The sequence below is a fragment of the Gouania willdenowi genome, chromosome 13, assembly GCF_900634775.1.
Source record: "Gouania willdenowi chromosome 13, fGouWil2.1, whole genome shotgun sequence".
In the NCBI taxonomy this organism is placed as follows: domain Eukaryota; kingdom Metazoa; phylum Chordata; class Actinopteri; order Blenniiformes; family Gobiesocidae; genus Gouania; species Gouania willdenowi.
The window spans coordinates 42,658,396-42,682,677 of NC_041056.1; the positions used below are offsets into that span (position 1 = coordinate 42,658,396).

A 24,282-nucleotide genomic window follows, 5' to 3' on the forward strand; every position below is an offset into this window, starting at 1 on the left:
TTAAATGTTGGCGTGGAGACTTTTTTTTAAATCTTGTTGGCTGTTTAATTTATTTAAGAGAAGTCCTCTTGTTCTTTTCTGCCTTATTGTGTATTTTCTTTTGTATTACAACAACTAATATAACATATTTGTCCTTTTAGAATGCCCACAAAACTATAACAATGCTTATGTCCTCTAAACCCATATTTTATTCAGGCGTACATGGAGTATATTGTTTAAACACATCCACTGCTTTTCACTGAAACTTTGGTAGATTTGATGATGAGGTTCAGGTCAGACTTTTTTGGTGTTTTGAGGTGAAGTTGCAGTAAATTTCTTTAGCTTTGGTAAAAAGGTGATTAACTACAAATCCCAGCTCACCATCACTAATGTTTGTGTTTTAAAGTTATTTTGATCTTTTCTGAAATAATGTTAAGGTTTCATTTGTTCAGAAAACTTTTTCAGGAAATTTACTTTTAAAAGTACATTTCAAAGTATATTTTCTTTTAAAAAAAAGTTGTCTGAATAAATGAAACCTTTACATATTTCAAAATTTGTTTGTGACTTCTGGAACTTCTTTCAAACCTGGATAAATGTAAAGGACTCTACATTACATAAACTACAATGTTTAAATATTAAGGTTATTGTGCAAAGAAAAAATAAAAAGGATTTCACACAATTAGTTTAATCATAATGGGCAAACATTTCATTCTTTGCTGTATTTTTTTAATAAGTTGACATTTTTAGAACTATATTAATTGTACATTTCGATATCTGATATTGTTTAAATACATTTTTAATAAATTTAGAAGAAAAAAAACTTTTCCTCCATAAAATAAATATTTTAACATACATATACAAACATCACACCAATCTAAATCTTTCATTTAAAAGAAATAAATAAACAATCAGGCATCAATAATGAAAGTACAATCCACATATCCAGCCATCAAAACAAAACACACTCAAAAAAATAAAATACAGCAGTTATTCAACATTCAACATTAGAACTTTGGACAGTTTTATATCGCTTCTGTTTTAAAATGTTTTCAGTGACAGTCAATTTTAAAAGCTTTAAAATTTGGGATATATTTCTTAAAAGAAATCTGCATTTATGTATAAAATGTTTGCCAAATATCATTCAGTTGTTAAATTAATAAATTTTTGAAGGACAAGGATGTGACCTTCAAAATGACACCAAATGTATCAAAATTATAATCTAACCCAGATTTTTGTGAGCAGCCAATCATGAACTCTTTCCCAAAAACTCTTCACCACAGAACACGAAAAAAAGACGCGTTACTGAGTTTCAAATATATCCGTTTGACAAAATATACAGGTGTTATCATCCAAATTAAACCTAATATTTGAACATTCTTTACTTGGAGAAGAAGTAGTTCTGGTTCTGTCTGTATTAGCGTGCCGTATATATATATATATATATATATATATATATATATATACGGCATATTAAAATGTGTTTATTGTGTTAACGCATAACATCAAAAAATAAAAAATAAATAAATTCAAATATGAAGAAGTAACAACTTCCGCTTCGGTGAGGCCTGTACCAAGATGGCGGCGCACCACGCTCAGCGGAAATGACGTATAATAAACTTCTTCTCTGCTTGTCATTGTCGTCGGTGACTAGAAACTGTCAGCAGGTAAACAACATGTTCGGTCATTATTAACTAATGTTACTGTTTAATCACAGTGGTCGTTAGTGACGTCATCATGGCGGTTTTACATCAGTGTGTGTTTAACAGTGAACTACTACACACCAGTTCCAGGGGAGGATGTCCCGACAGGAGCAGCTTCTGCAGCGGGCCCGGAGCTCCTTCCAGGCGGGTAAAAGTAAAGCTGTAGAGCATCGGCTCCAGCAGCTCCACCGCCTGATGGACCTCCTCACAGAGAGGCGGAAGGATATCTGTGAGGCGCTGCGGCTTGACCTGGGAAAGGTGCGTCCATTGGGTCCTCAGAGCACGTGGTGGCCCGCGGGCCTATCGGTCGATTAATGGGGAGATAATCGAATCAAGTCTAATCGGACTGGAAAAAGGAATCATTAGATTAATCGATGCATCAAAGTAACAATCGCTCTCGATTAATCGCTTAAAAAAAATAATCGTTTATGCCAGCACGAGCTGATATAGTTTTTTTTTAAGCACATTGATTATGAAAAAATAATTTAAACATATGATATAAATATATATATTAGAAAATTAATTAAATACACCAATAGAACTCTTAACATTTATTGAACTTTAAATATACCCGTACACAACCAAGTAAAACAAAAATCCTGATCTTATTAAGGATATAATAGGATAAGAATATTTGATCAGGCACTATTATATTATATCCTTATCCTATTATATTGGCTTTTTATTTAGAAGCCTATTGGCTTCATCCTCTCCCATGCACATGCTATTATTATTATTACTTTTTTTGTATATTCATACATCCAAATGGATGTTTTTTATGTTGTTTTTTTTCCTTTAATGGCTACTCTAAAGTGCTAAATAATAATAATAATTAAAAAAATGACCATATATCAATCAACCTCTATCAAAAATACACTAAACAAGACAAAAACACATAATGACAACATAAAAATACTGATGTCTCACACGACACATAATAAAACCCACAGAAAATGACTCAAAAGATGCACAAAGACAAGAAAAATCTATAAAACAATTCCAAAAACATGAAGAAAGAAAGAAATTCCACAAAATGACTTCCCAAACACAAAACTACAGAATAAAACTCATTTGTGTATTAATTTTATATTCCTCAGCTGAGATCTTAAGACATTTTGTGTGAGAATTTATTGCCTTTTCTGTTTCAAGAAGTAAACTCCACTGTTTTCCATAATGACATAAAACTGTAGGTAAATCAATGTGACATGAATGTATTTAAGGTATTTGTGTTTTAAAGCTGCTAAATAAAACAAAGCGTTGGTGTTATTGTGTATTTTAGAGCCAACATGGCACTGAGCTGTTTGAGATCTTGGTGGTTGAAGGTGAAATCCAGCTGGCTCTAGAGAAGCTGTCAGAGTGGGCGTGTCCTCGCCCCGTAGAGAAGAGCCTCCTCACCCTATCAGCTGAGGCCTACGTACAACCTGAGCCTCTGGGAGTGGTTCTCATCATCGGGGCGTGGAACTACCCCTGGGCCGTCACCCTGCTGCCCCTGGTCGGAGCCATCGCTGCAGGTAGGATGTACATATTATGTAGGATGTACGTAGGATGTACATAATACGTAGGATGTACGTAGTACGTAGGATGTAGGTAGGATGTACGTAGTACGTAGTTGTATTATGTAGGTAGGATGTACGTAGGATGTACGTAGGATGTACGTAGTACGTAGGATGTAGTATGTAGGTAGGATGTACGTAGTACGTAGTTTGTATTATGTAGGTAGGATGTACGTAGTACGTAGGATGTAGTATGTAGGTAGGATGTACGTAGTACGTAGTTTGTATTATGTAGGTAGGATGTACGTAGTACGTAGGATGTAGTATGTAGGTAGGATGTACATAGGATGTACGTAGTACGTAGGATGTACGTAGTACGTAGGATGTAGTATGTAGGTAGGATGTACGTAGTACGTAGTTTGTATTATGTAGGTAGGATGTACGTAGGATGTACGTAGTACGTAGGATGTAGTATGTAGGTAGGATGTACGTAGTACGTAGTTTGTATTATGTAGGTAGGATGTACGTAGTACGTAGGATGTAGTATGTAGGTAGGATGTACGTAGTACGTAGTTTGTATTATGCAGGTAGGAAGTACGTAGGATGTAGTATGTAGGTAGGATGTAGGTAGTACATAGTGTGTAGTATGTAGGTAGGATGTACGTAGTACGTAGGATGTACGACGTAGTACGTAGGATTAACGACTAATCATTTACAACCACTGCACAGTGACTCATCATTTACAACCACTGCACAGTGACTCATCATTTACAACCACTGCACAATGACTCATCATTTACAACCGCTGCACAATGACTCATCATTTACAACCACTGCACAGTGACTCATCATTTACAACCACTGCACAGTGACTCATCATTTACAGCTCAGATCAAACATAATCAAACACATGATTGCTCTGAGAGCCACGTTTTGGATGATTTCATGTCCTTTTTCTGTACTTTTTGTTCTTCGTTATTGTGTATTTTTCTTGTTGTTTTATGTTTTTTTCTTTAATTAATATCTTTTTTTTAAGTCATTTTGCCTATTTCTGCTGTTTTGTGTATTTTTTTGCTCTTTAGTGAAGTTTTGCTGTAATTTTCTGTAAATTTGTTGTCCTTTTTTGTGTTTTTGTTAATTGTATAATATTGCTGTTGTCATTTCCTACATTTTTTTGTTCTTTTTGTGTATTTTTCAGTGATGTTATGTTTTTTTTGTAATATTTTCTATTATTTTAGTAATTTAGTCTATTTTTGCTGTTTTGTGTATTTATTGTCCTCTTGTGTACTATTGTTGTCCTTCAGTGTATTTTTCTATAATTCTGTGGTCCTTTTGTGCATTATTGTTGTTTTTTGTGAAATGTTGTCATCCTTTTGTGTTTTTTCTGTCAATTCTGTTGTAATTTAATTGTGTGTATTTTCATTCTTTTGTGTAATATTGTTGTTCTCTCGAGCCTTTTTATTGTTTTTTGTTTTGGTCTTTTTGAGTCTCTTTTACTATTTTATGTTTGTTTAGTCGTTAATTATTATTTTTTTGCTGTTTATTGTTTCGTGTATTTTTTGTTGATCTTTTGTCTAGTTTAGTTGTATTTTTGTGTAAGTTTCGTGTTGTTTTGTGTATTTTTAGTTGTATTTCTGCACTGCCTTTTATTGCTGAAGGTGCTAATTGATAGAATAATGAATCTACTGATGTATGATTATTATTATAATTAATATTTCCCACTTTTGTGAGGCTGATGAAAGTGCTGCTAGCTGTGTGTGACGGTGTGTTTTGTGCTGGTGTTTCAGGTAACGCTGCAGTAATAAAACCATCTGAGGTCAGCTGTGGGTCTGCCAGTGTCATGGAGAAGTTCCTCCCTCAGTATTTAGACCCAGTGAGACCCCTCCTCCTTCCTCACAGTGTTAGCATTATTAGCTTCTAATGCTCACCTCTTCTTCTTCTCCTAAGGACCTGTACCCCGTGGTGACGGGGGGCGTGTCAGAGACCCAGGAGCTCCTCAAGCTGAGGTTTGACCACATCTTCTACACGGGCAGCACCGCGGTGGGCCGCCTGGTGATGGAGGCGGCCGCCCGTCACCTCACCCCAGTGACCCTGGAGCTGGGGGGGAAGAGCCCCTGCTACATAGACAGGAAGTGTGACCTCAGCGTGGCGTGTCGGTCAGTAACGGCTCATCATCTTTAGAGTCTACTGTAGATCTGTGTCGGTGTCAACGTCACGTCTATTATTAAACTGCTTTATTATTATACTGCCCTCAGATAGCACATTATATTTAAAAGATATGGTGATAGAAGAGAACCTCGTTGAACTTACACATGATATCATTACACATGTTAGTTTATATACACAAAAGTATTGTGTGTGTGTGTGTGTGTCTCCCCTGGAATTTTTCCACAAAATACACCATTTCTCCCAGAAATTGTTGCAATTAAAAATGTTTTTGCTATACATGTTATTTATTTTATGTGCATTGAAAAAACACAAAAAAGCAGAAAAAAAGCCAAATTTTATACAATTTTACACATTAAAAGGAAAAAGACCAGACAAAATAGTTGGCATCCACCCTTTGTTCTGTCGACGGAAGGAACTTCATCACATAAAGGTAAATATGGTATAGTAATAAGCTCCACCCACTCTCTCAGAATATATAAATAGATCTGCTATACATCCTATCTGGTGGACATGTCAGCTCCTCTAAATAGTCACAAAGTCAGTGTGTGTTTGGGTCTGGAACATGTTTGAGTCTTCAGTAAACTACTTAGCATATGTCTCAGCTCCCTGTAATGTGATCAGCTTAGAGCTATGAACATAGACTGTTCACATCACTAATGATTAGTCACAGATATGCATTGGTTCTTGGCTCACACACTCTGGAAATATGAACATATACTTTATTTTTTACAATTTTTATTGGTCCATAACTGCATGTGGGAATGTAAGAACAAATCTGATCTGTTTTAATTTATAGTATAAATGTTACTATTTATCAGGATATAAAACAATGTTTGTTTATGAGAGTTTTTCATTTTTATTTTGGACCTAAGCTTTAGGGTTATTTCACCACTTGTCGATATTGAAAATCCTTTAATGAGGCTATTGTAGCTTTGCTCTGTGTCTGATAATCAGAGGTGACAAGTAGCAAAGTACTCCAGATATCAGCTTTAAGTAGTTTTTTTCTGTACTTTACGAGTATTTTTTTTTTGGCGACTTTTTATTTTCTACTACTTACTTTTGTAAACAAATATCTGTACTTTCTACTCCTTACATTTTAAAAATTTATCTCGTTACTTTTAAGACCTTTGAAGATGACGTCACATGTAATATGTAGGTAGTTTGACTATTTTACAGTTAGACAGGTCCCTTATTTTTATGCTTCACATTTTCAAGTTTTGCAACTCAAACCTGCTCTGGGTTAAATTGAGCATTTGTACTTAATTTTTTTTTTTTTAAAGCTAGGGCAGGCGATTTTCTCCAGATACACTTTTTAAGTTATTGGTTGAAATTGTCTTTATGTTCTGACAGAAATTAAGATCTTATGTTCTCTGGAAAAGGAACAAAGAAAATCCATCATCTGTAGCAGCTGTAAATCTGTATTAACTTTAACCAATGGAAAAAATTAACTGTTTTTTTTAACCAATCACGTCTCCCTGTCTCCCTGCTCGTTCTCAATCCCTCACATGCACAAGCTCACACTGAAAGCTCGTCACCGCTGACAGAGTTAAAACAGAGTTTTTGGTCATGTTTTATAACATATATAATGATAAAGTTTAGTGTTTACTTATTGCCGAATGAGCTGAGCTCCTCTTCTGCAGCAGCTATGAGCATGCATGTGAGTGAGATGGAGCACAGAGGGGAGGGGGGAGGGCGTAAAGGAGGAGCCATTGGGGAGGCTACATTCAAAATTTTACCAGAGTCCTTTTTCTGTTCCAGTATCTATATTTTTACTTGAGTACAAAAGACTACTTTTGCCACCTCTGTCTTATAATAATTTCATTATTAGTTTTTCACTAGTAAGTTTACATAAATAATATAAAAACCATTGCATCAGAAAAGCATTTATTTCTGAAAACACAACATAAATAATGAACACATTTCTCATAGGGGAAGTAAAGAACAGCCAAAAAATGTAGAACATGAGAAAAGTTATTACATAAAACTGGACAGGGATGGAAGAGCAAAAATAAATGAAAACATTTAAAATAAAACTTGAGCGGAAAAAAAAAGCGGCAAATGAAAAGGAGGGTAGTGGAGGAGGCCGGTGGGTGGGATTTTCTATGGGGTTAAGGTCAGTTTGCTGGCCAATCAAGAACAGGGATACCATGGTCCTTAAACCAGCTACTGGTAGCTTTGGCAATGTGTACAGGTACCAAGTCCTGTTGGAAAATCAAATCTGTATCTCCATAAAGTTGATCAGCAGCAGGAAGCATAAAGTGCTCTTTTATGTCTTGTCCTCCTTGTTCAAGGTGTCAATGGTCATCTTTTGGACAACTGTCAGGTCAGCAGTTTTCTCCATGATTGTGTAGACCTACAGAACTAGACTGGAGAACATTTAAAGGCCTTTGCAGGTGTTTTAAGTTAATTAGCTGATTAGTGTGGGGCACCAGGTGTCTTCAATATTGAACCTCTTGAACCTCTCCATGAATGTATTGTTGGAATATAATCTATTCTTATTCCAGTGTTTGTTAAATAGGAAGGATCACAGTTCAAATTCTTACTTGACCTTTTTTTTTTGCCTGTTGCGCAGGAAGCAGTTCAATACGAGATCTTAAGAAAAATGCCTAGAACAGAGTCTGAGCAAAATCAAAGAGGAAGAGCCTCGAACTTCATGTGCTCCACTCACGTCATCCGTTTATCAGTTATTGTGCTCTTGTGTAACCTGACTCCAATAATTAATACAGACATAAAGTGTGGTTGAGCCGTTATCATTTTTTCAACATGTTATTCAACAACATCACAATGTTACAAAAGACATCTCAAGTAATTCATAAAGTGAGTTTTTAACTGTTTACACAAAGATTTCAATAAAGCCATATAAGGCATTGACCTTGACCATTCCAGGGGAAAAAATGAGTGGCTGCGATATGTCAGAGTGGAAAATTACAACAAAATGTTGAAACAGGACATGTTTACCTGCTGCACTTGTCTTTGCCTTAAGCAATGGTTTTAGCAATGATTATATGGTTAGATCAACACCCAATTTATTATTTAAAACCTTCAGTATACATTATACAAGTTTCACTTTTTGAATGGAATTACTGAAATAAATCTACTTTTTTATGATATTCTGATCATATGACCAGCGCTTGTATACATTTATATACAGTATTGTTCTTTTCCCCCACATATTGGACTATTGTTTACTTATTATTGTCTCCGCCTCTCACCCTCTAATAGCACAATACTATTACTATAATTATTATAACACACACAGAACCAACGGAGGAGATTAGAGTCTCAGGTAGAGACACACACACACACACACACTCTTACTGTATTATAATGTATAAGATTGTAGATATGGTCTATGGAATTTTTTTCTGTAATTGTCTCTGTTTTTGTGTTGTATGTGGCAAAAAAAAAAAAACTTATCACATATAGTCATATTTCATGCTCTGCCTGCAGTCGCATCACGTGGGGAAAGTTTGTAAACTGTGGTCAGACGTGCATCGCTCCAGATTACATCCTGTGTGAACCATCCATCCAGAGTCAGGTGGTGGATGAGGTCATTAAGTGCATTAAGGTAGAGTGGAGTACATATCACAGGATAAGATCATTGTGAGATAAACATACTGTATATAATAATCAAAGACTTGTTTGTGCAGGAGTTCTACACAGACGAGCCGAGGACATGTGAGGACTATGGACGCATCGTTAACCAGCAGCACTACAGGAGAATTATGGCTCTGATGGAGGGCAGTGCAGTGGCTTATGGAGGAGATGCTGATCAATCCTCCTGCTACATCGGTACGTCTCTGAGCCCTTAGATCAGACATAGGCAACTGGCAGCCCCCAAAGTAAACATACAAAATGACAAAAAATACACAAAACAAGAGCAAGAATACATCCAAAAATACAAAGAATTTCAACATTTTAGGAAAATACAGTGAAAGACAAGAGAAAAACACAGAAAATACTATGAAAACACACAAAACTACTTCAAAAAATGAACAAAACCACAGTAATACACAAAATTACTCAGAAAAATATACAAAATTACAGAACCTGACAACAAAAGTGCAATAAAAGACTAGAAAAACACAAAAATTACCCACAGTACTAATGTCACGGCAAATTTGCGGTTGACCTCATTTGGAGACATGATTTATTGCTCTGGTTGAATGATGGAGTCCAGTCGGAGCATTGATGATTTTATAAAAAAGATTTATTATAACATTAAATAAAAAAGGAGTAAAAAAGAAGCTTCCATCCTGAAAGAATGAAAGGCAAAAGGCTCGTGGCAGAGCAAAAAGGCAAGACCCACTCTAACTAACAGTTTCACAGCTTAAGCTTTTATACAGATGACAGAAAAAGTTCCACCCTGAGGTGAGGAGAAGGAGGGAGTCAGATGCCCAACAGTGGAAACGTTTGAGGATGATGAAGACGTGTATATTATGAGGAAGATTGGGCGCCACTCTTATCTGTCCTTGATAGTGTGTGTGTGCGTTTATATCTGCATGTGAGTTTGAGTTTGGCCTTCAGCAGAGACTCTGTGTTGCACTGAGTACAATACGATCTGTACTGTTTAATCTAACATGACTCAGCTGTTCTAAAGTGTAAAGAGTAATGGAGTCATCATGTATTAAAACATGACAAATTGTACACATGAACACACATTTGACGATATTATGATGAATATAAAAATTGCCATAACATTCTCCACTTTTGGTCGCCATCAATGACCAAATCAAGAAACAAAATTATTATATTCTGGTAGATTAACCTTGGATCCACCTTTGCTGTCTGTCAGGGTTAACCATTAGCATCGTTATTGTCATACATTGGATATATTCTTCCTTTGTGAGGCACAGACATATCAAGAAAAATGTGGAAATAAACCTTAAAAAACTTCATCATTCTTATCAATGGCATGAATCATCAAAAATCATCCTCTATTACCATCTAGATAAGCAAAAATCATCATTTGCATCAAGGACATGACTGGGGTCACCAATAGCTAGAAGAATAGTGGAACCATGGTTAGAATCACCACACTTGATTGGCGGCATCATGAGTGAAGAACCTTGAGTGTTTTCCTCAATCGCAGCAGAAGGGTTTATGACTGTATTCCTGCAGCTAGGTGTGAGGTTGTCCACCCTCCACCGAGCTATAAGCCTTTTCATGGGTGTGGCCTATAAACAAAGCAAAGGAAGAACAAAATCCCACGTCGGCGGGGTCCTCAGGGCTTGGTCTAGGCTCTTGTTCTGGAGCGTTTTTTCAACAGTGTGTGTGTCTCGTGAAAAAGAAAATCAGCTCCTGTGATCCCATAAGGCAAAGGAATGCTTCTTTGTGCACCGCACCTGAGAAGCCAGCTTAGACGGCGTAGTTGTTATTATATCATATTATATTATATCACTCAGTGGCCTTGTCGGTTCTCCCTTCGTTGTTCGGTCAGCCTCCGTCTCAGCATCAGCTGGTGTCGGCAATCATCTGCTTGGATCCATGTCGCCCGCTCCGCGACCTTCACTGCCGTGTGGGTCGTCAGCTGAATTCGGAAAGTGACGGTCCACCTTCGGTCGTTCATTTTCGGTCGGCGTTGTAGATGATCGGTTGTTGTCTGAGGAAGGGTAGTCTCCACACACCTGGCAATCTCTCTTGGGATCGGTTGGTACCTGAACAGAAGAAAAGAGGGGGGGTGGGGAAAAAACCAAAACAAAACAAAACAAAATAAAATAAAATAAAAATAAAATAAAATAAAATAAAATGAAATGAAATGAAATGAAATAAAAGTTTAAAGAGTAGGGGTGTTAGGGTTAGTTAACTAACTAAATGAATAGTTAGTATGGCTCTGGTGCTCAGTTATAGCTTCCAGGAAGGCAGAGACAGGTCAGAAGTCAGGATCTGAGAGCTTTTCAGATCCTAAAAGGTGCTGCTGCACAATCACACAATGGTTAGGAGTGGGTTAGTGAGCTTTTTGCCATGCTAGCTCAAAGTTATCTGTAGCCCATTCACACGTGAGTGGGAAAATATGAGGCTGAAAGAAAAGCAGGAAGTATTAATTCGATTCTCCTTTCCTGGAGCAAGGAGAAGCATAGCTGGAGTTGCAGTGATTCTCAAACTGTGGTACGTCTACTACCAGTGGTACGCTGATACCTGGTGAGAAGCAACAATTTGAGAACCACTGTTTACAAGGACATGCAAGTCGGACGGAGAAGTGTGGAGTGTGACTACATGTCTTCTCAAGATGAATGCATACAATTGGGAGACATGGAGATGTGAGAAAGCTAAATAAGTTTAACCAAATAAATAAATAATGTTATGTATTTATTTAAATTGTTTTATTTTTCTTTGCTATCTTTTATTTATGAAGGAGAAATCTTATTCTATCCTTTATTTATTCTGAATAATGTTTACACTCCACACCTAATGACATAGCCTAATTAATTTATAGAGCTGAATTTGTCAGTTCATTTATTTCATTATTTTCCCCCATAATTGTTATTTGAGATGTCATTTACTTAATTTTGAAGGTAAATTGGTGGCAAAAGTGTCTCCTATTCTTTGTCTAAACCAGAGTTAAGCAAGATTATTGGCCCTTTTAAGGTTAGACAGAATTAAAGTTAAGTTGAGTCGAACAATCATATTGTCTTTTGCTCTCTGTGTTTATCCCATTCGTAGGAGTGACGAGCCCTAGCACGGTTTGGAGAGCTTCCTTAAATGCTCGGAAGTTACTTAACTTTAAACTATCTCATTTATATCGATCAATTATTAAGAATTTCAGGAGGACCCTCTTTAAATCTCAGGCGACCCAGATTGGGCCACCAACCCGATGTTGAGAGCGCTTAATCTTATTCTTAGAAATGTCTAAACCCAGTGAAGGTGTTTTATGGTCTTACACACTAAGTGCTGGTGGGGGAAGAAAAGGGTTGGAGGGTTTTGAGGTAAATCATTTTCCCATGATAAAATATAAATCAAAAATCAGAGGGACGTTGGCCCCTTCATTCCCTTTTTTACATAAGAATACATTTGGATTCTTAAAACCATATGATAAATATCATTGGAAAATCACTTATCTGATCATTTTGGATGTGTCTCCGTTTTCCTCTCTCTTGTGTCCGCCTGCTTTTGTGCCCTCCAGCCTCCTCGACCTCCTCCTCCTCAGCCATAAAGGTCAAAGCCAGGGTCAACTGTACGCTCCTTTTGGAAATTTGAAGATCTGTCCCCACTTTCGCAGTTGGATTGGAAGTCTCTGTAGTCTCTGGAATAGATATTATGTTAGAACATCTTTAATCCTTAATCACCCCACCACCTAGCAATTGAAATGAATAAATGACAGACCTTTTTTACTCTTGGTTTCCACATTTAATTCAGTCTCCGTAAAATAATCACAGTCTGAGTTTTGTTTCCAGTGTTTATATAGATCTGGGTCCATATCCATGATTACCATCAGTAATGTTGTTGTTTAGGTGGATCCTTCGTATTTTCCCAAGTTTTCCATCGTTTTGATGAGGATTGGTTTTCCGTTCTCTTCTCCCAGTGGTGTGATATAAATCCTGCAGTTTCTTGTCCACGTCTTTAGAATCTTTCCTCCTTTTTTTATTTGGCGTGCCTTCCATGCAATGCTTGCATTTTGTTTCGTCAGGTTTTCATTGATGTACACCTTCGTTCCCTTGAGTTTATTTCCTTGCTTCAGTAGTTCTCCTTTGAATTTCATATTCGTGAAGGTTATTTTTACAGCTCTGTTATCATTTTTCTTTGGCAGGAGATGGCAGGAGTTGATGTTGTCAGGGTTCAGGACAATGTCCTTCGACTCCAGGTAGTCAACGACCTGTTGTTCAATCGATTTTGTTTCTTCGTCACTCGCGTAGCTTCTGGGTTTTATCTTTAGGCCTGTGATGATGACATCTTTCTCTCTTTCCTTTTGTTCCAGCTCTTCAACCCTGGCGTTCAACAATTTTATCTCTTCAGCATTTCTTTCATTCTTTTCTTTCAGTACCTTTGCTTCGCTTTGTAGGTTTTTCAGTGAGTTTTCCGTCGTCTTTTCCAACGACTTTATCTCGGCAGATAGGTTTCGTAGACCCTCGCGTATCATCTCCTTGACCTCTTCCAAACCCGAATTGGGTTCTGAAGGGCCTCCCTGCGGTTTTTTCACCATTTTACTTCAGTCTTGGGCCCAATTTTTCAGGCTATTCAGCTGTAGCCAGCTGTAGCCAAGGTCGTGTTATCGGAGCGAATGAGTATGAAATGCGCTATACAAATAAATTTGCCTTGCCTTGCCTTACAAATGTGTTGCAAAACTCAGGCAGCTCAGATTCACACGAAAAAAGTAGTTTGTGTTTCTGTAGCGGTAGATTGGAGAAGTTATAACCGGAGAGTTGTGGTTGTAAACCATCATTTACGCAAGTAATTAAAAAACATGTGAATAAATGTTAGATTACAAGTTTGCAGCTGTAATTTTATGTTTAAAGCTCACTCTATACATTTTTTCCCATCATTTGTGACATTAAAATTATTTCACGCGTGGATTTTTTATCCACAAGCTCACATCACATTCTACAAACTCTCACATTTTGCAACATATCTACCTTCATAGATGCTGGTCATTAGTTTTTAATAATGATTTATATTTGTTGATATGTTTGTAAAGGTCCTACAGTTCTAAAAGATGTGACGGCTGAATCTAAAGTGATGAAAGAAGAGATCTTTGGTCCGGTGCTGCCCATCATCACCGTCAGTGGGTTAGACCAAGCCATCCAGTTTGTTAATGAGAGAGAGAAACCTCTGGTGGTTTACGTGTTCTCCAACTGTAAGAAGGTACGAGGACAGGTACAAGAACAGTGGAGTCTCTGTTCTACTGTACTCTGTGTGATGAACCTCTTCATTTTGTCGTTACCAAGGTGATCAGAAGAGTCCAAGATGAAACGTCCAGTGGAGCTCTGCTGGCCAACGACTGTCTGGTCCACTTCACCATCCCTGCTCTGCCTTTTGGGGGCGTGGGTGAGAATTAGGCTGTTAAACACATGCAATTTAAACAAATAACACTTCGGTCTTAAAAAATACTAACATTTATACCGATATTTCTGTGATTATACTGAGTCAGAAAAGTTTATTTTGCCAAGTACAGTTTTAAAAAAACAACAGGGAATTTGACACGGTTGTCGGTGCGCAGAACAGAAAAAACAAAACACAAGCCAGTAACAGTAATAATAACAATGATAGGTATAAAAGATAAATAAAGGATAGATAGAGGATCAGGATAAAAGTTAAATTATTTCTTTTTTTAATTTGATCTTTTTTTTTTCAAAGATAAAAATAACAAATAAAAATATATAAAAATGTAAATGAATATAAATATATGGGGGCGGTGTTTAGCTCAGTGGGTTGAGCGCCCGCCCCATGTACAGAGGCTATAGTTCCTCACCTGCAGCGGGTCCAGGTTCGATTCCCGGCCTGGGACCCTTTCCTGCGTGTCATTCCCTGCTCTCTCTGACCCCTTTCCTGTCAAGCAACTGTCATATAAAGGCCACTAGAGCCAAAAAAAAAAAAAAATCCTTAATAAATATATGAACTTATATACAGTGCTGCAGGTAATATTGACTTTATGGAGGTGGTGATAAGGGGGTGGGAGGGGGGTTTATGGGTGACTGGGAGTGTGTTCATGTGGATGATGGTGGCAGAGGAAAAGAAGCTGTTTTTGTGTCAGGAGGTTCTGGTCCTGATCCACCCAAACCTCCTTCCAGAAGGGAGAGATTGAAACAGTTTGTGTCCTGCACGCTTCAGAATCCTGGAGGCGTACAGGTCCTGGAGGGAGGGCAGATTGCAGCCGATGATCTTCTCTGCTGAGTGGATGATACGCTGCAGTCTGACCTTGTGCTTGGCAGTAGCTGCAGCGTACCAGATGGTGATGGAGGAGCAGAGGATGGACTGGATGATGGAGCTGTAGAAGTTCACCATCATCTTTGTTGGCAGACTGAACTTCTTCAGCTGCCTTAGGAAGTACATCCTCTGCTGAGCTTTTTTGATAAGGGAGCTGATGTTCAGCTCCCACTTGAGGTCCTGAGTGATGATGGTCCCCAGGAAGCAGAAGTGCTCCACAGAGCTCACTGTAGAGTCTCCCAGGGTGAGGGGGGTGAGGGGGGATGGGCTCTTCCTGAAGTCTGCTATCATCTCCACTGTCTTTAAAGCGTTGAGCTCCAGGTTGTTCTGGCTGCACCAGGACACCAGCCGGACTGTCTCCACCTGTAGTCAGACTCGTCTCCATCAGAGATGAGATGATGATGGTCGTGTCGTCCGCAAACTTCAGGAGTTTCACCGACTGGTGAGAGGAGGTGCAGCTGTTGGTGTAGGTGGAAAGGAAAGGGGGAAAAAGGCAGGTCCCAAACTACAGTATTCTCCTTTACAGGGTGCCCAGTGTGGGGGGGTTAGGAAAAGATTGCAGCTCGCCATTGCTGGGGGGGGGTGCGTGCAGCCTCTTACAGGTACCTAGCTCGCCCCTCCTGCTGCCACTACGAGGGAGGGAGGGGGGACGGGGGACCAAAGAAGGTGTTGAAACATGATCCCGTTTGCTTCATTCTGTACAGTTCAGTCCATCGTCGAATACGTATTTGGCAATTGAAAATTAAAAAAATTGAGAGGGGTCCAGCTGCAGACCTCCATGACCCGGTCCTCCATGCCCCGGCCCGGAAGCTAACCCAACATATATGGGTTCCTGCACAGCAGCTTTTCTCCTGAAGGTGGCAGTAATGCAGCGTTTTGGGTGCCAACTGCCGTCAACAACCAAAGAAGAAGAAGCTACTCTTCTTCTATTGTTAGACGAAACAGTAGTTGTACACGTGTTTCTCGGAACACCCTTGTGCAGAACATGGTAAGTAAAAACTTTTGTTTCTGTTAAATTATCGATAAAATTATTAATCCTCAACGTTCGCGGTGTTCAGACGAGAGGGTCCAGCTGCAGACTATTACTATTAGTTTCTTCAGATGATCTGTTGATGTAAAATACAATCACAACTTTAACACAAAGCATTTTTTTAGATGAGGCCGAGCTAACGTGGGCTATTTTTCTTTAAAATAGGTACAATGTTAAAGCTTTCTATTATGTCATGCCATTGAAATTAGTCGCAAGGGTTAATTTTGATACCAGTAGATTGTAATATCAGTCGTAATCGAGTGCGTTTTTATAATAACGGTTTCACAGATATAAAAATATCATTTGAGTTATTATTGTATTTATGTGTCCATTAAAAAAGGATGGCATGGTTTGTCTTTATTTTTTTTCTTTCTTTTTTATGACCTGTCACATTAGCCATGGCAAAAGGTTTGCTCACTGGACGGAGCAATCAAAAGCACTCCTTTCAGGTCAGCTGAAACCAGTTTTCAGACTGAAAAAGAGGAGAAGCCAGCTCTGAGGTTTGTCATTTACATGTATATATTTTGTACATCTCTGTAAATGTGTGTATCTGTTACCTACATCTATGTGTGTTTGTATTAGACACATCTGTTTTTGTGAGAAATATATTGTGTTCAAGAAATTGTTCAGTTGCTCTGAAATAAATGGGAAAGAATATGTAAAATTTAGATTGATTATGGATCTGAATCATTGACCAAGACATTATTTGGAACAGGAACAACAACAAGACTCTCTTGAACGTCATGCTGAGGAACCGGTTACCGAGGAGGTAGAAGTAGAACCCTGTTAAGCCCCGTAGGGTGCTAAGATGAATTGAAGTGTGTATTTTTGTTGTATTAAAGGCTTATTCCCTTTGTTAACATGGATGACTTCACAGCAAAGGATTGTGGCAGATGGCAGAAAAGCTGCACAGTGGTTTGTGGAAAATAAACACCTGTTTGCAGCAAAGGTGGAGGTACCAGCGGCCCTGCAGTTTGAGGAAGAGGAGCTGGCACATGCTCTCCAGCAGTGTTGCTGGCTTATAAATGACTCTACTGATGAGGAAATGGACGACGACCAAAAAGAGTTGATTTTGGAGCCATTCAAATTTCTTTTTTATAACACGGAGGACATGGATCAATTTATTGAAGAAATTGTGGACAAGAGGCAAAACCTGGTATTTTGTGAAAGAATAGATGGTTGACAACAAACTTTGGTCTTTCAGTTATGGAATCAGAACAGTATCATAATGAGTGAACTCTTGCAGGCTTTTTCACAAATGCACACGATCTGTTTCACAAATGCACACACACTGGTTCACAAATATTATTTTGAAGTACACTTGTGATATAAATCCACAGATAATGCAAATTGCTGAATGTGCATTTGCAAACTGCTTCTGTGCTGTGAAACATCTGTGTATTTGTGAGAGAAATGTGTGGTGAATTATGAGACTGTCCTGACGGTTCAACAAACGTCACCATATGCTGATAAAAGTGATTGACAGATTCATCAGCCAAAAAAGTGTTTTTTTGAGACATCATGACATTAACAATTTTCAAGTGCCAAATATAGATAGTTTGAGTGGATGTACTTTATAAAAGGTTGAAACCCTGAAAAATTACAAATGCATGTTTTTTGTATAGGATGTTGCATAAACAATCTGCACTTTTCATGTATATTTGTTGTGAATATACACATTTACATTTTGTTATGTCAGCTGTATAATGTAGATGCTTTTCAAAACATAATAAATGAATAAAAAAACAAATGTATGTTTTGAGTGAATTCTTTTTTTTTTTTTTTTTTTTTTGAGTGAATTCTAATATATTTTGGTTTGTATTTTATTTTCTGTTAGGTTTTTGATTGTCAATGTTGTGTATTGCGTTTGATCAGTTTTTTTTATATCGTCAAGCGGTGTTTTTTTTCCTTTTTTTTTTTAAAATTAACAATTAAAAACACCACAAAACAGTCACATATTTTAATGTGTGCTACATTAAAACATTTAACAAACGTTGTATAGTTGGTTTACATTCAAATATCACGTCCCAGCAGCTCTGTCGTAAAAATTGGGAGTGAGCGTTTCAACACGCATGCGTTCAAAGCATCAGGCTTGTGAACAGATCAGGCACAGCTATGTTCACTAATATTTAGTCACATATATGCATTGGTTCTTGGGTAAAACGCTCCGGAAATATGAAAATATACTTTTTTTTATTATTATTATTATTTTCATTGGTAAAAAAAAAATGAAATTCTGAAAATGGCTGGCACTGAATGAGTTAATGACATCACATCCTGGATGAGCCGTAACTTTCTCCTTCTTAACCAGGATAAAAGCAAAGTGATTTTATTTGGTTCAAATAGTGTCTCTGGATGACATTACTCTGTCACCCAGCACCACAGTAAAAAACTTAGGTATTATCTTTGATACTGACTTATGCTTTAACTCTCATATTAAACAAATCACAAGGACAGCCTTCTTCTACCTCCGTAATATCTAAAATCAGGAATATTTTGACCCAGAGTGATGCTGAAAAACTGATCCATGCATTTGTTACATCTAGATTAGATTATTGTAACTCTCTACTGTCAGGATGTCCTAGTAACTCACTAAAATGTCTCCAGTTAATTCAGAATGCTGCAGCTAGAATACTAACAGGTACTAACAGTAGAGAACATATTACTACAGTATTGACTTCCCTTCATTGACTTCCTGTAAAATCTAGAATAGAGTTTAAAATCCTCCTGTTAGCATACAAAGCTCTACATTATCTAGCTCCTGTATATCTATAGAGACCTGTTAGTGCCCTATCATCCAGGCAGATCACTCTGCTCTCAGTCTGCTGGTCTTCTGGAAGTTCTTAACGTGTCTAGAAGTAGAACAGGAGGAATAAATCCTGTCTGGTCTTGGTATATAATTGACTGTACTACTTTCTTTAACCTGGAAGTGAGTGCTTTGGAAATAATGTTTATGTCTGTGTTAATAAGTGAGATGGGACGGTAACTTGAGGGTAACATGGGGTTTTTGTCTGGTTTAAGTAATAATTTAATGTTCGCTGTATTAATGTGACGTCCTACGTAACCTTTATTTTTAATCTTTGTTACTACTCTGAAAAAGAGCGGAGCCAGCATTGACCAGAAGTGTTTTAGGAATTCAGCAGGGAACCCATCTGGACCTGGTGCTTTGTCTGTTGACATGCTGTCTAAAGCATTTAGTAGTTCTTGTAAGGTTAATGGTGAGTCTAAGGTGGTTTTCTGCTCTATGGTGAGCTGTGGTAGGTTTAAGTTATTGAGGAAGGTTTTCATATCATCAGGGTCAGGGTTTAAGTTTGATGAGTATAGGTTTTGATAATAATCATGAAAAATCTTATTAATGTCCTGAGGTAAGTTTAAAGTTTGACCTGAATTATCAGAAATATTATATTATAGAATAATTTTCTTTGTTGTGTTTAAACTGATTTGCTAAATATTTGTAATCAAAGTTTTTGTATCGTAATTGTTGCAAAATAAAATATGTTTTTTTTAGATAGGATAATATCCAGATTAAGTTTTGTATTTTGGAGTTTTTTCCATAAAAGTTTCGACGGGTTAGCTGCGTATTCTTCCGTAAGTTTCTTAATTTATTCTTCAATCGTTTTTTCTGCTATCTGTTCCTGTTTTTTTCTCACAAGAAGAATATGATATTTTATATATATATATTTCCCAGAGTAAGGACGGTGACACTTGCAGGGAGTCGTTTGTTTACAGAAAGTCCTCCCATTCTTTTCTTATCATTTTTTCAAATTCACTGTCATTAAGTAATTAAAAGGCCCCATCTGTACAGATGATGTCAGATGACGATGACCCTCCTGTTTCCTGTGTCTCAGGTCACAGTGGGATGGGCTGCTACCGTGGCCGTCACACCTTTGACTGTCTCAGCCACCTGAGGAGCTGTCTGATCAAACCTCTGAGCATGGAGGCGGTGAACAACATGCGGTACCCTCCACACACGGCCAACAAGCTGAGCTGGGCTCGGTTCCTGCTGCTGCGACACATCAACGTTCCTAAGCTGTGGCGTGTGGTCCAGATGGCAGCCATGGTGGGCCTGGGAGCGTTTGTGGTGCAGGTAAAGATTCAATCACACGCTACATGTAAACGCACACTTTGACCTGCTGTACCCGTTGGTACGTCACCACACACTGCTTCCTGTTCAGAGAACGACAAGAAACAGTTAAATAAATAATTAAAGGGATCCTTCACTGTTTTTACAAGTTGGGCCTAAAACTGGACTGTTGAAGAGAATAAAAATGCTTTTGGGTGGTAGTCCTTCAAATGTCCGTGATTTACTCTCTAACTACAGCCACCAGAGTGTGTCAGCGCACTGTTTAAGGGAGACTACAGGTCCTTCAGGAGAGCTCTACTTCTCTGCTTCATTGTCTCCTACCAAACCTCAGAGTTGGAACTGTCGCCCCCTGTGGTCACAACAGTTTTTATCCTTTTTCTATAAACAAAAGGTGGAAATCATCTTTAACTTGTCCTGATTATTTAGAGTGTTTTTCAACATTAAATGTCTAGTAATTGCTAAAAAAAAAAATTGCTTATCACAATCTTTTACATTATTATTAAATTCTTATTACCGTAATTTCCGGGCTATAAAGCGCACGGTTTTATTAGCTGCATTACAATAATTTAGTAATGTTCTAAGAAAAATCCACAAAAATGCCACAGCCTAACTTAGGCCGCACTCTATTGGCTGATGAGGGTGCCCGTCAGACAACTCAGCCAATCACAACGGGCAGGTAGGCGGGTTGCTGTACTCATGTTAGGTTGCAGTGAAATGTCCTTGTTTCAACTGATAAGTTTCCTTTACTACATGAAGTCTCCTCCTCACTGCTCCACGTCTACATATCAGTACATTTACAGCTTTTTATGGTCACTTTTTACTAGAACCAGACTGATACACCACTTCATCTGCTCTTATTACCGTGAACTACTGCGGATCAATCACAGCGAGTCAGACTCTGAGTCAGAATACAAACGCGATCACTTCTGAACAAATCCAACGTGATGATTTGGTAACTTTATGCTGTTATGTTACTATTACAAACTGGATGACTTTTAGTTCATCCATGCTGCTGCTGCTTCTGCAGCGGGCACTCTCTCTCTCTCTCTCTCTCTCTGACAACATTTCTCTGCATCGTTGCTATGGTGAGGCAGTGTGCATCATGACAAAATGAGTGATCAGAATGATTCTGTGCGAGCAACAACGATTTAATGTTAAAAATGTCATTGTTTCACCTGGTCTAATGTGTCAGAGCTTAATTTTGTGGCGGCATGAAGCTAAATAAAACCGGGAAAAATCCACAATTTAGCCGCGTCACTGTTTAAACCGCAGGGTTCAAAGCGTGAGAAAAAAGTAACGGCTTATCGTCTGGAAATTACAGTATAGACCTTTCTCACAATAACCAGAAATATGCAATTGTAGTGTATAGGGATTTCTGCTAAAATATCAACACAGCAGAAAGCCAGGATCAGAAATGGATCAGAGACTCTACACAACTTCCCTCATGGATTTGCCAAAAATTAGCTTTGCCTACTTGGCACGAGTCGTGGAGGAAAACTCCGTCACCAAGAAGAAGAAACTGGATAAAGGATACACACTTTCACACGAAGAATTTGTCCATAAGTATCAAGGTAAGTAACGTTAGAGAGCATTCAGGCTAACTGTTACTGAACTGTTAATTAGAATGACTAATCATTAGTGTGTCCGCTACACAACAACATAACTAGGGAATTAGACACAGCGATATTAGGCCAGGAATGCTGTCACAACACACATCTCTCCCATGAAGACATAACGTTAACGTTAAAGGAAAAGGAAGTGGAATTTCTTACCCGCGGGCGGCGGTGTCTCATAATCATGGTCCAGTTTATTTCTTTTACCTCGACTCCTACCGACGGTAACGGCTTCAGTTAACGGCACCTCTCATACACAGACGCCCTTTTTCCTTTAGAGGTGTAATCGTTCCAGGATAAAGGCTAGGGACAGACAGTGACAGTGATCCCCAGACGTAGTCTCCTGGTGTGGTGTCTGCTGCAGACATTAGTACTCCACTTTTTTATTGTAAACGTTGCTCCTTCATCCCGTCGTTTAACCTGAACCTATTTTTGTCTAGCTTCACCGTTAACAGGGAAGGAGTGGAACCATAAGTAAGGCTGCTTTTAGGCATTACAAGAACAGCCCGCTACTGCTGTTTACCCGTTAGCCCTGACCGCAACAGGAAGTAGGTTTACACAACGAGTGCGTATTTCCGGTACAAGATATGAAGTTGTGAAAACGGTCTATTCTCAAATAATTTAACACAATCTTAAACAACTGTATTCTATACTTTCACTTTCTCAAATATAAATGTTCAATTAAAATGCAGTATAAAAATATCTGAGTTGGTGCAATTTGTCACCAATAGTCGCTAATCTGTATTTGTAACACTGAAACAAACGAGGTAAAAGAAGTAATTCTAGAAAGAAAAAAAAACAGTGTCTTTGGGGTCATCTGACAATTGTAATATCAAAAGGAGACCACGATCCAAAAAAGGTCGGGAACCACTGATTTAGAGCAATAAAAAGCTACTAAATGATCTACAAAGCTGTTAAATGATGTAAAAAGCTGATAAATGATCTATAAATCAGGCTGAATGTTTCACTCCAATAGAAAACAATGGATGTTTACAGGCAGTGGGGCCGTGTGACATCATCAATCACATGATTTCAAGATGGAGGAACACATGCTCTAAAACGTAAAGTAGTCCTGTTTTTAAAAGGCAAATACATGAATATGGTGCATAATAATGTGTTTAGTTAGACATAGATCTACTAATAAGGACATTATAAGGTTTTAGGACACATTTGTAAAAGCAGTGGAGGATCTATTTAAGATAGTTTAACTTTCATCTCTCTGTTTTTTACATACTTTAATGAAAATATTGCTCCTAACCTGGTCCAAACTGTGGTCATCCTCTGATTCTGTATCCGAGTGCCGTGGTTCTCAAACTGGGGTCCTTGAGGCGTAGTTTGGGGGTTCATTAAATAATTCTATTCCTCATGTTGTAATAATACCAAGTGTTTGAGACAAGTCCATACTGTATGTAAACCAATGCAGCATCACAACAGATAGTACAGTTACTCTTTAAGTTCATTTCTTCTGTGTGTGTGTGTGTGTGTTCGTGTGTGTGTGTTCGTGTGCGTGCGTGCGTGGTGGTAACCCCATCTTCATCTCCTGCTGTTGTTTGCAGAGGTTCCTGCTGCACAGACACTAGAGGATTCTGGGATGGAAGTGTTTGACCATCAGAGGATGGAACTGGAGGTTGTAATGAGGAAACCACTAATATATCTATATATATGTGTGTGTGTGTGTATACGTTAATAAATATGTTCACTATCAGTGTCTCAGAGGGTCAACGGGTCATTTGGGTTCATCATCAGAGACTGAGTCCAAAGTCTTTGTTTCTATTTTTGTTTACACTCCATGTCTTTTGTAACTTTTGTAAATTATATAATTCATGAAATAAAACCTGATTCTCATGTTTGAACAATCAAAGGCTTCCTAGTGGTTGATCTTCTACTAGAGCAGGGACCCCCACTGTAGCTGAAGGTGGTTGAACACAGACATGAACATTGAAGAACATTCATGTGGAGACAGGACCATCTATAAGGAGGAATAAAGGAGAGATTTTTGGGGTCCATCCATAAAGTCAGTAAAATGATGGTCTATTGTTCTATGAATCTGTGATAACCACATTTATTTATTCATCTGAATAATATCCACTGTTATCCAGGAACGTTTATTATTATTATTATAGTCATCTTAAAGATGGAAATCATGGTTTTAATCACTAATAAAATGGTTCAAAGTGACCAAAAATGGTGGAAAAGGAGGTGAAATGGAATTTTTTAAAAAATGGTTAAAAGTTGCAAATTAAAGTGGATAAAAACAGACAGAAAAAATGCAAAAAAGGGTTCAAAGTGTTAATATTGGAACAATTAGTTTAAACTGGTAAAAAATGGTCATGACAAATCCTGAATGTGGTTA

General features: G+C 38.0%; 1 protein-coding gene across 3 annotated transcripts; it reads left to right on the top strand.

Moving 5' to 3' along the window:
• Positions 1–1,564: 1,564 nt before the first annotated feature.
• On the top strand, positions 1,565–23,634 carry LOC114474933 (fatty aldehyde dehydrogenase-like). 3 transcript variants are annotated; one of them, XM_028465553.1, is made up of 11 exons: positions 1,565–1,643; positions 1,746–1,937; positions 2,959–3,190; positions 4,960–5,045; positions 5,120–5,328; positions 8,792–8,909; positions 8,992–9,133; positions 13,974–14,140; positions 14,224–14,323; positions 20,081–20,319; positions 23,486–23,634. In XM_028465553.1, the coding sequence occupies exons 2-11, from the start codon at positions 1,776–1,778 to the stop codon at positions 23,507–23,509; spliced, it is 1,479 nt and encodes a 492-aa protein (XP_028321354.1). In that variant the 5' UTR covers positions 1,565–1,643; positions 1,746–1,775; the 3' UTR covers positions 23,510–23,634. The 3 variants fall into 3 exon arrangements, with proteins under 3 accessions (XP_028321354.1, XP_028321355.1, XP_028321356.1); XM_028465554.1 differs by having other exon boundaries at positions 1,604–1,643; positions 1,732–1,937; XM_028465555.1 differs by having other exon boundaries at positions 1,613–1,643; positions 1,764–1,937.
• Positions 23,635–24,282: the final 648 nt, after the last annotated feature.

Coding starts and splice junctions, on each gene's coding strand:
- LOC114474933 (XM_028465553.1), top strand. CDS start 1,776: ATGTCCCGACAGGAGCAGCTTCTGCAGCGGGCCCGGAGCTCCTTCCAG. Junction 3,191..4,959: donor GGTCGGAGCCATCGCTGCAG/GTAGGATGTACA, acceptor CTGGTGTTTCAG/GTAACGCTGCAGTAATAAAA. Junction 8,910..8,991: donor AGGTCATTAAGTGCATTAAG/GTAGAGTGGAGT, acceptor TTGTTTGTGCAG/GAGTTCTACACAGACGAGCC.